Source organism: Poromitra crassiceps (genome assembly GCF_964638095.1).
Source record: "Poromitra crassiceps genome assembly, chromosome: 3".
Taxonomy (NCBI): Eukaryota; Metazoa; Chordata; class Actinopteri; order Beryciformes; family Melamphaidae; genus Poromitra; species Poromitra crassiceps.
Genome location: NC_139625.1, coordinates 40,170,649 through 40,182,462, shown reverse-complemented (window position 1 = coordinate 40,182,462; position 11,814 = coordinate 40,170,649). Strand labels below are relative to the sequence as shown.

The 11,814-nt window shown below is 41.3% G+C and overlaps 2 protein-coding genes across 2 annotated transcripts; one reads left to right on the top strand and one right to left on the bottom strand.

Moving 5' to 3' along the window:
• Positions 1-210: 210 nt before the first annotated feature.
• On the top strand, positions 211-1,923 carry LOC310773105 (fibrinogen-like protein 1-like protein; the record flags this gene model as incomplete). Its single annotated transcript, XM_083633022.1, has 3 exons — positions 211-340; positions 476-627; positions 1,208-1,923. Exons 2-3 carry the CDS (start codon positions 483-485, stop codon positions 1,921-1,923), a joined length of 861 nt encoding a protein of 286 aa, XP_083489148.1. The 5' UTR covers positions 211-340; positions 476-482.
• A 1,720-nt stretch (positions 1,924-3,643) lies between these two features.
• chrm5a (cholinergic receptor, muscarinic 5a) lies at positions 3,644-5,200 on the bottom strand (the record flags this gene model as incomplete). Its single annotated transcript, XM_083632557.1, has 1 exon — positions 3,644-5,200. The coding sequence occupies one exon, from the start codon at positions 5,198-5,200 to the stop codon at positions 3,644-3,646; it is 1,557 nt and encodes a 518-aa protein (XP_083488683.1).
• Positions 5,201-11,814: the final 6,614 nt, after the last annotated feature.

Here is an 11,814-nt window from a genome sequence, read left to right as displayed (position 1 = left end):
CAGTTCACGGAGGAGCAGTTCCCGTTCAGGCCTCTCCGGCTCATTCGCAGCTGGACTTCAGCCTCATCCACTCATGAAGGTCTTCCAATAAAGGAGAGATATGGGATTACAATCTCGCTTGTCACAGATAAGCTGAGGTTTGGTGTCTCACATTGTGATATGAACCTGAGGCTGAAGTCCAGCTGTAACTGGGTTGTAGCCCGTGTGGACTCAATCTGGACTTGTTTGCTTTCTAGTGCTTTTCAGTCTGTGCACTCAGTGTGGTGGGAGTGTGGGAGAAGATTCAGCTGCAGAGAAATTTTCTATACTGCGTCATCTCATACAGGTGGCTCCACTGAAGGTGAGTGTATCAAGATGCATTGATTAGCTTCTCTTTTTTTGCATTTTCAATACAATTTTGACCTTTGTTAATCATCCAGTTCAATATGAAGTTGATACTGTGTCAATAACTAAGTAATGTTGGTTACAATGGAAGGTAAAGGATGAGGTGTCAAAGATGTTGGCTGCTAGCAATGCTCCCATTGTTGCTTAGTCTGATGGGAGTTCACACTGATCATCTCCAAGCTGAGAACCTCAATCTCCTGCCACCAGAAGAACATAAATTGGTCCTCAATCATGGAATGAGAGGTATCTTTGCATTAGTAGACTTTCACTTTCTTGTCTCAGAAAATAATTGTTCTATATGTATTGTACTTGTGCACAAATTGTACTATGTTTTAATGCTTTAAATTAATTAAATTAAATTTGAATAACGTATGTTCCATACTCAAATAAAATGGAGAAAGCCCTTGTGATTGTGTTGAACTGTTGTATGTCCTTATCACAGATGATGTCACTTTATCACTGATGTCATTATGTTTGGATTCTCCTGGGGGTTGTGGGTCAAATTCCATGCTGTGGACCCAAACTGCTTACTGACCAATTTATGATAAGTGTTATGTCCATAGGGTGATTTATCACAGTGACACACTTTGTCAAACAAACTGTTGTAATTTCTTGGCAAAACCTCAATATTTGACTGCTTATAGGATACATTGATAAACTGTTGGAAGCACTATTATGGTTATTAACTAATTATTTACAAGCAAGGGGAAACCATGATGTTTATTAAAATAAATGATGCCCTAATTGAACTTAATTGAATATACAGTTGTCCTTCATCACTGCATCCGGAGTTATGGTTGATGTGTGTTAATTTACCCAACAGTGCTGCCTAGGGATTGCCATGAAATGCTGATGACTTCTGCTGGCCAGGCCAGAGATGGGGTGTACCTGATCCAGCCAGGTGACTCCCCCATTTTGGCCTACTGCGCTATGCAAGAGGGAGGCTGGACCGTGGTGCAGCACATCACTGTCAACAGCAGCGTGAACTTTGACCGGACCTGGGCTGAGTACAGGCAAGGCTTCGGGCTCCTCACCGGTGATCACTGGCTAGGGAACGAATACCTGCATCAGCTCACCCGGGGCCCTGGGCACTATACGCTGGGTGTGAAACTAGTGGACAGAGATGCCATCACCAAGCTGGGCGAGTACGACCCGTTCCTGGTGGAGAATGAAGGATCAGCATACAGGCTGAGACTGGGGTTGTTTCAGGGCACGGCCGTAGACGCCCTCACCCAGGACACGGAGAACTACCTGCACGACAACCAGAAATTCACCACTAAAGACCGAGACAATGACAACTACTTCCAGAACTGTGCCAAGCTGGAGTTCCAGGGGGTGGCAGGAGGGGGCTGGTGGTATGATGCCTGCGCTGGCGCCAACCTCAATCGCAGGAATGTCATTTACTGGCAAAAAGACTGCAACAAGGAGCACCTGTGCAAGTACGCCTGGATGATGGTGAGACCTTCGGACACAGTCAAACTGATTCACACTGGAGAGTGCAAGAAAGATTCATTCTTGCACTCTCCAGCTGAGCTGTGAGGACAGCATGTTCAGGACTGAAGAAGGATTTGTGATACTTTATACAACCATACCACCAGAGAGAAGGAACTAATCAGGGAAATCTCCTGCCCATGGTTGCTTATTCCTGGTGTAAAGTAATAATATTAAGTTTACTCCTAATGCTTACATTCACTTCAATACATTTTATTCAGAAATGCAAGGACATGATCACAAAATACTGTAAAGAAAACAAGAATCATTTGATTCATCACAAACTTTGGAAATATAAAATTGCAGTGTTACCTCTCACTTTTTATATTTTTTTCTCTCTCATCATACATGATATCGTACAGCTAAAGTATCTCCTTCATTTCCCAAATTGCAAGTGCAGATTTCTGGTTTATCACAGTTACAAACAAAAAGTGTTTCATTACATCATAGTTTATTACACATGTAAAACATCTTTTCTGGGTACTGTCCAATATATAGTGAATTTTGAATGGAATATTTCACAAACGACATTTTTGCTACAGCACTTTGCAAATGTGCAAGAAATACACATGAATATATCACGAGATATTGATTCAGCTAATCCAGGGGAAATAAATATTGTAATTCAATGCTCAAAGTAAAAAAAAATATCCTGAGGATGTAGAGTAATAAACAGATTGTAACAAATAGAGAATGTGTGCTCTGAAAACCCTCCTCTCCCACTCATTATGTATGCAAACACTGGTGTGGTTTAGCAACTTTGTGACCTAATTAAAATGAAAATACTATCAGATTATACTTTTTTTGTATTTGCACTATCGACCAGTAGAATTTAAGGTAATTTATTATTCATTCCTGTAATGTGATGTATGTGGTTGTTACTCACTTCTATTTTCTCAGGCGTGTTGGTCGACAAAACATTTGCTAAAGTTTAATGTAAAAAGAATGAAGCTGAAGCTATCTGATAAATGACAATGGCACATGTGAAAAGGCTTTGATTATAATCAGTTACAATCTTGACTTGGCAAGCAGATTCTGACATCAGGACAACACTTATTAGCCCTTTAAATTAAAATAGCAATACCAAAATGTGCATCTTCAATACAAACACAATACTTAGAGTATAAAATTATCTGTGTGACATTATTCTATAATGTTTTGTGCAGAAGAGCATCAACTTTTGGAGGTTTGGTATGGGCCTTTTTCTTTATACATATATATTTTTGAACCAATATACAGTGTCTATAATTATATTGGGACGATTTCATGATGATCTCCCACTACCAAAATGTGCATCTTCAATACAAGTACAATACTTACAAGTATGTGTATAAATGTTCTATGACATTTATTTTGTGCATAAGAGCATCAACTTACAACTGGGGCCAGACCTTTGAATCCGCCCACTCCACAAAGTTGAGTTTGGCTGGATGGAAACGAGTTGACAATTCAGTCTGATATCAGGCTATCAACTTGGGGGGTGTGGGGGGCACAGCGACATTGGTATGTTTCTAATTCTTTTGAACCAGTGTCAATGATTATTGGAACAATTTCATGATGATCTCCCCTTTTTATAGTTTTAACAATAATCAACATACAGTAGGCCCATTGATTAAGGAACACTACTACTGTATTCATATTATACAACCTTTTTAATGTTTGTACTTGTGATACCTAATATATATTCATGTTACAAAACCCAAGGTCATCAATACAAATATCTAATTTGTAGCCATCATCATACACCGTCTTACTTTGAGAAAATGGTTCATGTCAGTTTGGTGCTGACCACAGGGTTTTGTCCATACCAGTAGAGTTTCTCCTCAATCCTCTTCTTCTTCCACTGGCAGAGTAGCAGCATGCGGAAGGTCTTCTGAAAAGTCTTGTTGCAAAGGGCGTAGCACATGGGGTTGACGGTGCTGTTGACATAGCACAGCCAGTAGCCCAGATGCCAGAGGGAGAGGGGGATGCAGTCTGAGCAGAAGGTGGAGATTAGCACCATGATGTTATAAGGCGTCCATGTTAAGATGAAGGCCAGCAAGATTGCGCTGAGAGTCTGAGCTGCCTTCCTCTCCTTAATCAGCACCATCCTTTTCCTCTTGGTGATCTGGTTCTTCAGCGTCACGTCCATAGACTTAGAGGTGGATGGAACGCTCATGGACTCAGCCGAGGAGAACGCAGATCGTGCCATTTTGGTGTCTCCGTTTTTGCTCTGCTGCTCAGCATCAGTGTCTTTGGCCATAGGTTTGAACTTGTAGGACACACACTTCTTGCTCTTCTGCGAGTTGCTTTTGGGTTGTGTGGGGAAGAAGCTATCGTCTTCATAGCTGCTGAGTTGCTCATTTTCGCTGCCCACCGTGACCGCAGTCTTGCTGGTCTCACAAGCCTGGTTCCTGAAGGAGGGCTGTAAGCCCCCCGGAGACACGGGCCGCTCTTCATCCTCTGAGGAGGCGTAACTGTTGAAGGTGGTCAGCTGGTCAGCTTTGGACCACTCGTCATTGGTGGTGGCTGCTGACTTGGCAGCATTGCTTCTACTGGAGGAGGACCAGGAGGCTTGGTTCCTGTCATGTGAAGCCGATCTTAGTTTACAGTTAAAACAGGTCTTTTGTGCCTGGGTGACCCCAGGGTCTGTGGGATAGTTAATCCCCCGGAGCTCCGCCAAGTCTTTGGTCCTCTTCTCTGTCTCCTTGTAGATCCGACAGTATAGGATTGTCATGACTGATACGGGGATATAAAATGCGGCAATGGCTGTCCCAAAGGTTATCACAGGCTCAGAGAAAAACTGGATCTGGCATTGCCTCTCGGGGACGGTTCTTTTCCCTACAAAGTACTGCCAGCAGAGGATTGGTGGGGCCCACAGAACAAGTGACACCAGCCAGGCCAAACCTATCATGACCCCAGCCCGTTTGGGTGTCCGTTTGGCTCTGTAGGTCAGGGGCCTGGTGATGGAGAAATATCTGTCAAAACTGATCACCAGGAGGTTCATGACCGAGGCGTTACTGGCTACGTAGTCCACGGCCAACCACAGGTCACAGGCAAGGTTTCCTAAGGCCCAGTAGCCCATGAGTATATAAGAGGTATACAGATTCATAGAGAACACACCTATGATGAGGTCTGCTGCTGCCAGACTCAGCAGGTAATAATTGTTCACTGTCTTTAGCTGGCTGTTGACTTTGAAGGACAGCATGACCAGAACATTCCCAACAATGGTAATGAGGCTGACTATGGCCGACACAGTGGCAATGGTGATCACCTCCCATAGACTGTGTGTGACCAGGTGGGTATCCGACGTACTGGTATTTACAGTGGAGTTCACTCCTTCCATGGTCGTGTGTTTATTGTCATATAGCCAAGAAAGCGGTGTTTGGGTTTGTCATTTTGAGTAAGATTTCCTGGAAAGAAAAGAAAGAAAACGTCATACTCTTCATCTTTACAAGTAACCTCAAGGCATGCCTGAGCAAAAAAAAGTTCCCTCAATAGCCACTAGATGACATCATTTCAGTAAAAATCAGAGACAGTACAACTTCGGTATCAAGGCTCACACTTCACTCTGGTTTGAGGGTGATAATGCAGCCTTCATCTCATGTTTTTAAATTGCCCTACCTCAATGTAAAACCACTGAAGCAGTAAAAGTTGCAAGCATTCACCTCATGCAAAAATCTGATCTCAATGAATTATACATAAAGTTACTATTGAGGACATTGCTTTAATTTCTTAAGGGGTCAGTGTATCTATTAATAAAAATATGATTAAGTTGCTGCCTTCTAACAGTTCACCAATTAGACCATTACTGAGATTACTATAATTTCTGTGCTCTCTCTGTCAGTCAAATATGACAACACCTTTTTCCCTCAAATTGCACAGGAAATATTGCTAGAAGAAACTTAAATCTTTAATGACAGATGGATGAATGCACTAAGTTAGTGAAAGGCAATCATCGTGACCTAACTCTAAGTACACTCTACGGGAGATCAGATGGCACATTCAACTGGGCAATTTCGGGAGAGTGCATCATGACAGATGCACTCTATGCCAGGCTTTGGCTTCAAAGATGGGAAAACGCACAAATCTGTGCCTAGATTTCAAACTCAATGCCAACTAATTTCTCAACCACCAATCAAACTCCAAAATCATAATAAAGACAAGGAGTCAGGAAGTTGTCTCACATAAATGTATTCAGCCATTACACATATTTGCAAAAATAATTGCAAATTGACCTAAGAATATTGATTTATTTGGGGGGGAAATGGCACTTGAACCCTGCTAAAATGCATAATTTGTTATATTATTTCATTGACTCATTGAACATACAAAGCAGCATATAACTGATCTTTCTATGATAAGCACTTAAATAATTTCATGTTAGAAAGTAAAATTAGAAAGTACATCTTATTCTTTCTGTTAAAACTGCAATATGTTCTATCCCATAACTGTGATTCAGTAGTAACTGTGATTAAATTTACAATTTCCGTAGTCTGCTAAGGATTGCCACATATTTGCAAAGAGAATTGCAAATAGACCGGCTCCTTCTTGGAAAGCTTACATGATTACAGGTAACAGATCAGAGGTACAGGAGCACAGTAAGGATTTAACAGTTGCTCAAACATCTTATAGGCGGGAGGAACACAGCATGTTTTGGTTATGATGGAGGGCTGGAGCCGAGCAAGGTCAGAGAGGGGGAGAAAACTGCAGGAGTCATATAGTCTGCAAATGTTCTTGTCTGTGTGTTATGCAGCATTGACCTATGTGTATGCAATTATAAATACCAACAACTATGTGTATCTGTCAGATTACATCTGTCTTGATACACGTTTTGAAGGCAACTCTGAGCCCTGTACAGGGCACTGTGGCAGGTCACAGTGTGAGATAGAAAGAAGCTGCTAATGTGCCTGAGTATGGCATCTGTCTTCCATTTGTCTATGTGATTTGCATTTATGATTAATAACTAATACCAATAACTATGTGTATGCAATGATAGCTTATTGATTATGAAATGAGCCCAGTGGAATTTAACAGGTAGTATCGAGCCTGCAACCCCGTTTTGAAAATATGTGCCGTGCAAAACAGCCTCATTGCAGCCACTAATACAGTGACTTGCAGCCACTTCAAATTCACTATGCCTTGCATAGTGAATTTGCACTTGTTTATTATTATTATTAGTGTAGTGCCTATACTTGTAGTGTAAAATAACAATGAGATTTTGGTCTGATTTAAATTCTCATGTTTTCAATCCAACAATGATGATGATGATGACGTCATCACTCTGACCACCACTCAACGATTGTGGGGCATGACATCATCAGTGGGTATGACATCATCAGTCGGTGGTGTTTGCATGCTCAGTTGATGGCTTGTGTTCGTGTGGGACGCTGTCGCCCTAATAGGGTGGATTGTGTTCGTGTGAGTCGCTGTGCCGCTGCCGCGCTTCCCCGCTACCCTATTATATTAGTATATTATTTTTTCCACAAATTGTTCCAACAAAGTGATTGCACATTTTATTTGATGTTTCTCTATTTTTGAAAAAGCACACAGACTGATGGAGCAATTAGTGACAAATGTCAAGTTTCAAGTTTATTTACATAAAAAAAAAAGTGGTTTGATAAAGTGGAAGTTGCTTTTTCATTTGCACAACATAAATTACTGAAAGGTGAAAGCAATGTTCATGTTCTTGATGTTATTCCAATAGAGTTACACTTTGCCCATTTCGTCACCATTTTGTTGGGGGGGGGCATGATTTTTTTTGTTTGAGAACCACTGATCTATAGTGTCGAGTTTTACCCAATGACCTCATTTTACCTGAACCCATTGCATACCCACACTGTTTGATACATGTGCACGGCGGCTTATTGTCCTGAACTGTCTGATGTAAAGGAGATAATTTGGGTCCTCTTGGTGCATTTACATAAATGTATTTATATCCAGCTACAATGCAGCCATTCCAGTCACCTCTGGCTGTAGCCTACTCAACTGGAGAGCTCTCAACACCTATAGGGACTCTCTCTCTCTCTCTCTCGCTCGCTCTCTCTCTCTCTCTGTCTCTCTCCAACCCACTATGCAATGTTTTTTGACCTCATCCCTAACTTGTACTTTGGGAATAACGTCTCTACTCATTGGTATTCTTTTGGCAGTGCCATAGCAGGAGTGCCCGCAGCAGCCTGAGGCCCACGCAAATAACATTCCAGTCTCAGCGGGGGGTCTCCTCCAGCCCTCAGATTGGCCCTCAGCTTATTACTGAATGGCATTTCATATCACATCACTCAAAGCCCCATGTCACTCCACTGGTAAGCGTCGTATGCATGGGCCTATCTGTCCACTCTGTGCTGTCATTGTACGCACAAATCTAACTTAATTTTCTTCTCTTTTTCACCCATGGACTGCTTGCTTTAGCAGAACCTTGCGACCAATTTGATGATGATGATGATGATGATGATGTAAAATGGCACCTTGGTTTCTCCTAAATTACTTCTGTTTCCTTCTTCACTCATGGTCTCAGATGGGGGAGAATATGCTTGCAAAGCGGAGGCTTTTACAACTTTTTTCAACAATCTAATTCCCAACTTTTTTGCACTTATCATTTTCTATTGACACTGTAGTAGGAATTGAGCTCACATGTGGCCCATTTCCACCGTGAGGATAGGCTGAACTGTCAGTCATTGTTCATTGCCAGGAAAGGAATGAATTAATGATGACAGGTACAGTGTCTGAGAAAGGATATTCCTGACTCACTGATGACTGTCATGATGCTTACACACACGCGCAGACACACACAGACCCACACACGCACGCACACACACACGCGCACGCGCGCACACACACACACACACACACACACACACACACACAGTGTGCACACACACACAGTGTGCTCAGTGTGGGGTAAACATGAACTCTGCATCACTATAAATAGTGATTATAGTTACGGCCTGTTTTTTGGCCTGTACTGTAGATGCAGTGTAGCAGCAGATGTGATGCACATGGGGGAATAGCTACATGATGCTATCTGGTCCGAAACTAAAATGCTTTTTTAGAAAACACAGATGCAGCTGCAGAATGCTTTGCTGCATGGCCTCCTCGCCATGCTCAACTCAGATATCTGACTGAGATTTTGGATCTGTTTCCGTCAGAGACTCGGTCCCATAGCGGACGTGAATAAGAACATTACACCAGGGTGTCATTGCTATGAATCACTGCCAAACTGCCCCCGAGTGGTGCAAAGAGGATGCATTTCTCGCTCTTGCCAAGTTGCCAAGCAAATGTCATTACACACAGCCTGCCAGTATCTGTCTGTATTCTGAAACGTCACGTTAGCCCAGTGGGTAAGCTGTTATTTTACAGATCCCTAACAACGTATTATTTGCAATTAGACATGAACACCAATGTAATTACACAGTTACATGTTACCGGACCTGTAAAATTGAGTGAGTCAATTCAACTGTAGTTCATATGTAGTTAACATGGTACCGGACCTGTAAAGTGGAGTGAGTCTATTCAACTGTAGTTCATATGTAGTTACATGGTACCGGACCTGTAAAATTGAGTGAGTCAATTCAACTGTAGTTCATATGTAGTTAACATGGTACCGGACCTGTAAAGTGGAGTGAGTCTATTCAACTGTAGTTCATATGTAGTTAACATGGTACCGGACCTGTAAAATTGAGTGAGTCAATTCAACTGTAGTTCATATGTAGTTACATGGTACCGGACCTGTAAAATTGAGTGAGTCTATTCAACTGTAGTTCATTTGTAGTTACATGGTACTGGACCTGTAAAATTGAGTGAGTCTATTCAACTGTAGTTCATATGTAGTTACATGGTACTGGACCTGTAAAATGGAGTGAGTCTATTCAACTGTAGTTCATAGTTACATGGTACCGGACCTGTAAAATTGAGTGAGTCTATTCAACTGTAGTTCATATGTAGTTACATGGTACCGGACCTGTAAAATTGAGTGAGTCAATTCAACTGTAGTTCATATGTAGTTACATGGTACCGGACCTGTAAAGTGGAGTGAGTCTATTCAACTGTAGTTCATATGTAGTTAACATGGTACCGGACCTGTAAAATTGAGTGAGTCAATTCAACTGTAGTTCATATCTAGTTACATGGTACCGGACCTGTAAAATTGAGTGAGTCTATTCAATTGTAGTTCATATGTAGTTACATGGTACCGGACCTGTAAAATTGAGTGAGTCAATTCAACTGTAGTTCATATGTAGTTACATGGTACCGGACCTGTAAAATTGAGTGAGTCTATTCAACTGTAGTTCATATGTAGTTACATGGTACCGGACCTGTAAAATGGAGTGAGTCTATTCAACTGTAGTTCATAGTTACATGGTACCGGACCTGTAAAATTGAGTGAGTCTATTCAACTGTAGTTCATATGTAGTTACATGGTAGGCTACCGGACCTGTAAAATTGAGTGAGTCTATTCAACTGTAGTTCATAGTTACATGGTACCGGACCTGTAAAATTGAGTGAGTCAATTCAACTGTAGTTCATATGTAGTTACATGGTACCGGACCTGTAAAATTGAGTGAGTCTATTTAACTGTAGTTCATATGTAGTTACATGGTACCGGACCTGTAAAGTGGAGTGAGTCTATTCAACTGTAGTTCATAGTTACATGGTACCGGACCTGTAAAATTGAGTGAGTCTATTCAACTGTAGTTCATATGTAGTTACATGGTACCGGACCTGTAAAATTGAGTGAGTCTATTCAACTGTAGTTCATAGTTACATGGTACCGGAACTGTAAAATTGAGTGAGTCTATTCAACTGTAGTTCATATGTAGTTACATGGTACCGGACCTGTAAAATTGAGTGAGTCTATTCAACTGTAGTTCATAGTTACATGGTACCGGACCTGTAAAACTGAGTGAGTCTATTCAACTGTAGTTCATTATGTAGTTACATGGTACCAGACCTGTATTAGAATTAGACATGAACACCAATGCAATTACTGTGTAATTACATTGGTGTTCATGTCTAATTAAAAAATAGTTTACATACATTGCTAGGGACCTAAAATAAAGGGTTACCACTCAGTGTACTGTACATATGGTCAATCAATCCAGTCATTAGCATTGCCAAATCAGTTAAGACAGGGCATAAATGTCCATACTGAGTGCAGAGACTGGAGCAGGGGTGGGCAATTATTTTTCATGGGGGGCCACATGAGAAACCCAGATTGTTGCCGGGGGGCGAACAAATATTGTCATGCCGTAAACCCAGGGATGGGCAACTTTGATGATAGAGAGGGCCACAAAAAAATGTCCTCGCTAGAGGGCCAGATTTTGCTGAGGGCTGGGGGTCGAACGGCACGGACATGAAAAATTTGGGGCATTTGAAGCCAGGTTTAGAGGAATAACACTTTTTAAATTAACAGTTGTGATGTCATTATTCAGTCTTAACCACCAATATTTGATCCTTTTCTCACTCACTCCTATGTCACCACCTGCTGTCCCTGCAGGGCTTGAAATTTACTTTTTTGACCACCTGCCAATACGGCTGCTAGATTTTAAAATTACCAGCCAATTAGAATTTCCACTAGCCAAAATGTTTTTCTTGAAATAAACCAGAATATGAGTGGGTTAATTTAAGCATAAGTATCAGTAAGTGGTCCGGGATTCTCAAAGCTTGTTGAGGGTCACATGAACAAAAATGCACTCTTGAAGCTAAATAAATCCAAAACCAACAATTAATTATTTTAATTTCTACTTCAATGTAGAACAGTCATTTCTTACACATGAGATTAGTTTTAGCCTTTTAGTCATAAAGATTATTGAAAGATATTCCATATTCCAGACTGAAATGTTATAACAGAAGTGGAGTATTGGCCAGAATGACATGAACATTTGGACACTTATTCAGTGGGTATCTTGCATGTTGCTTTCAGGTGCACTGTAAAAAAAAAAAGCAAAAAAAAGCAATTCCAGC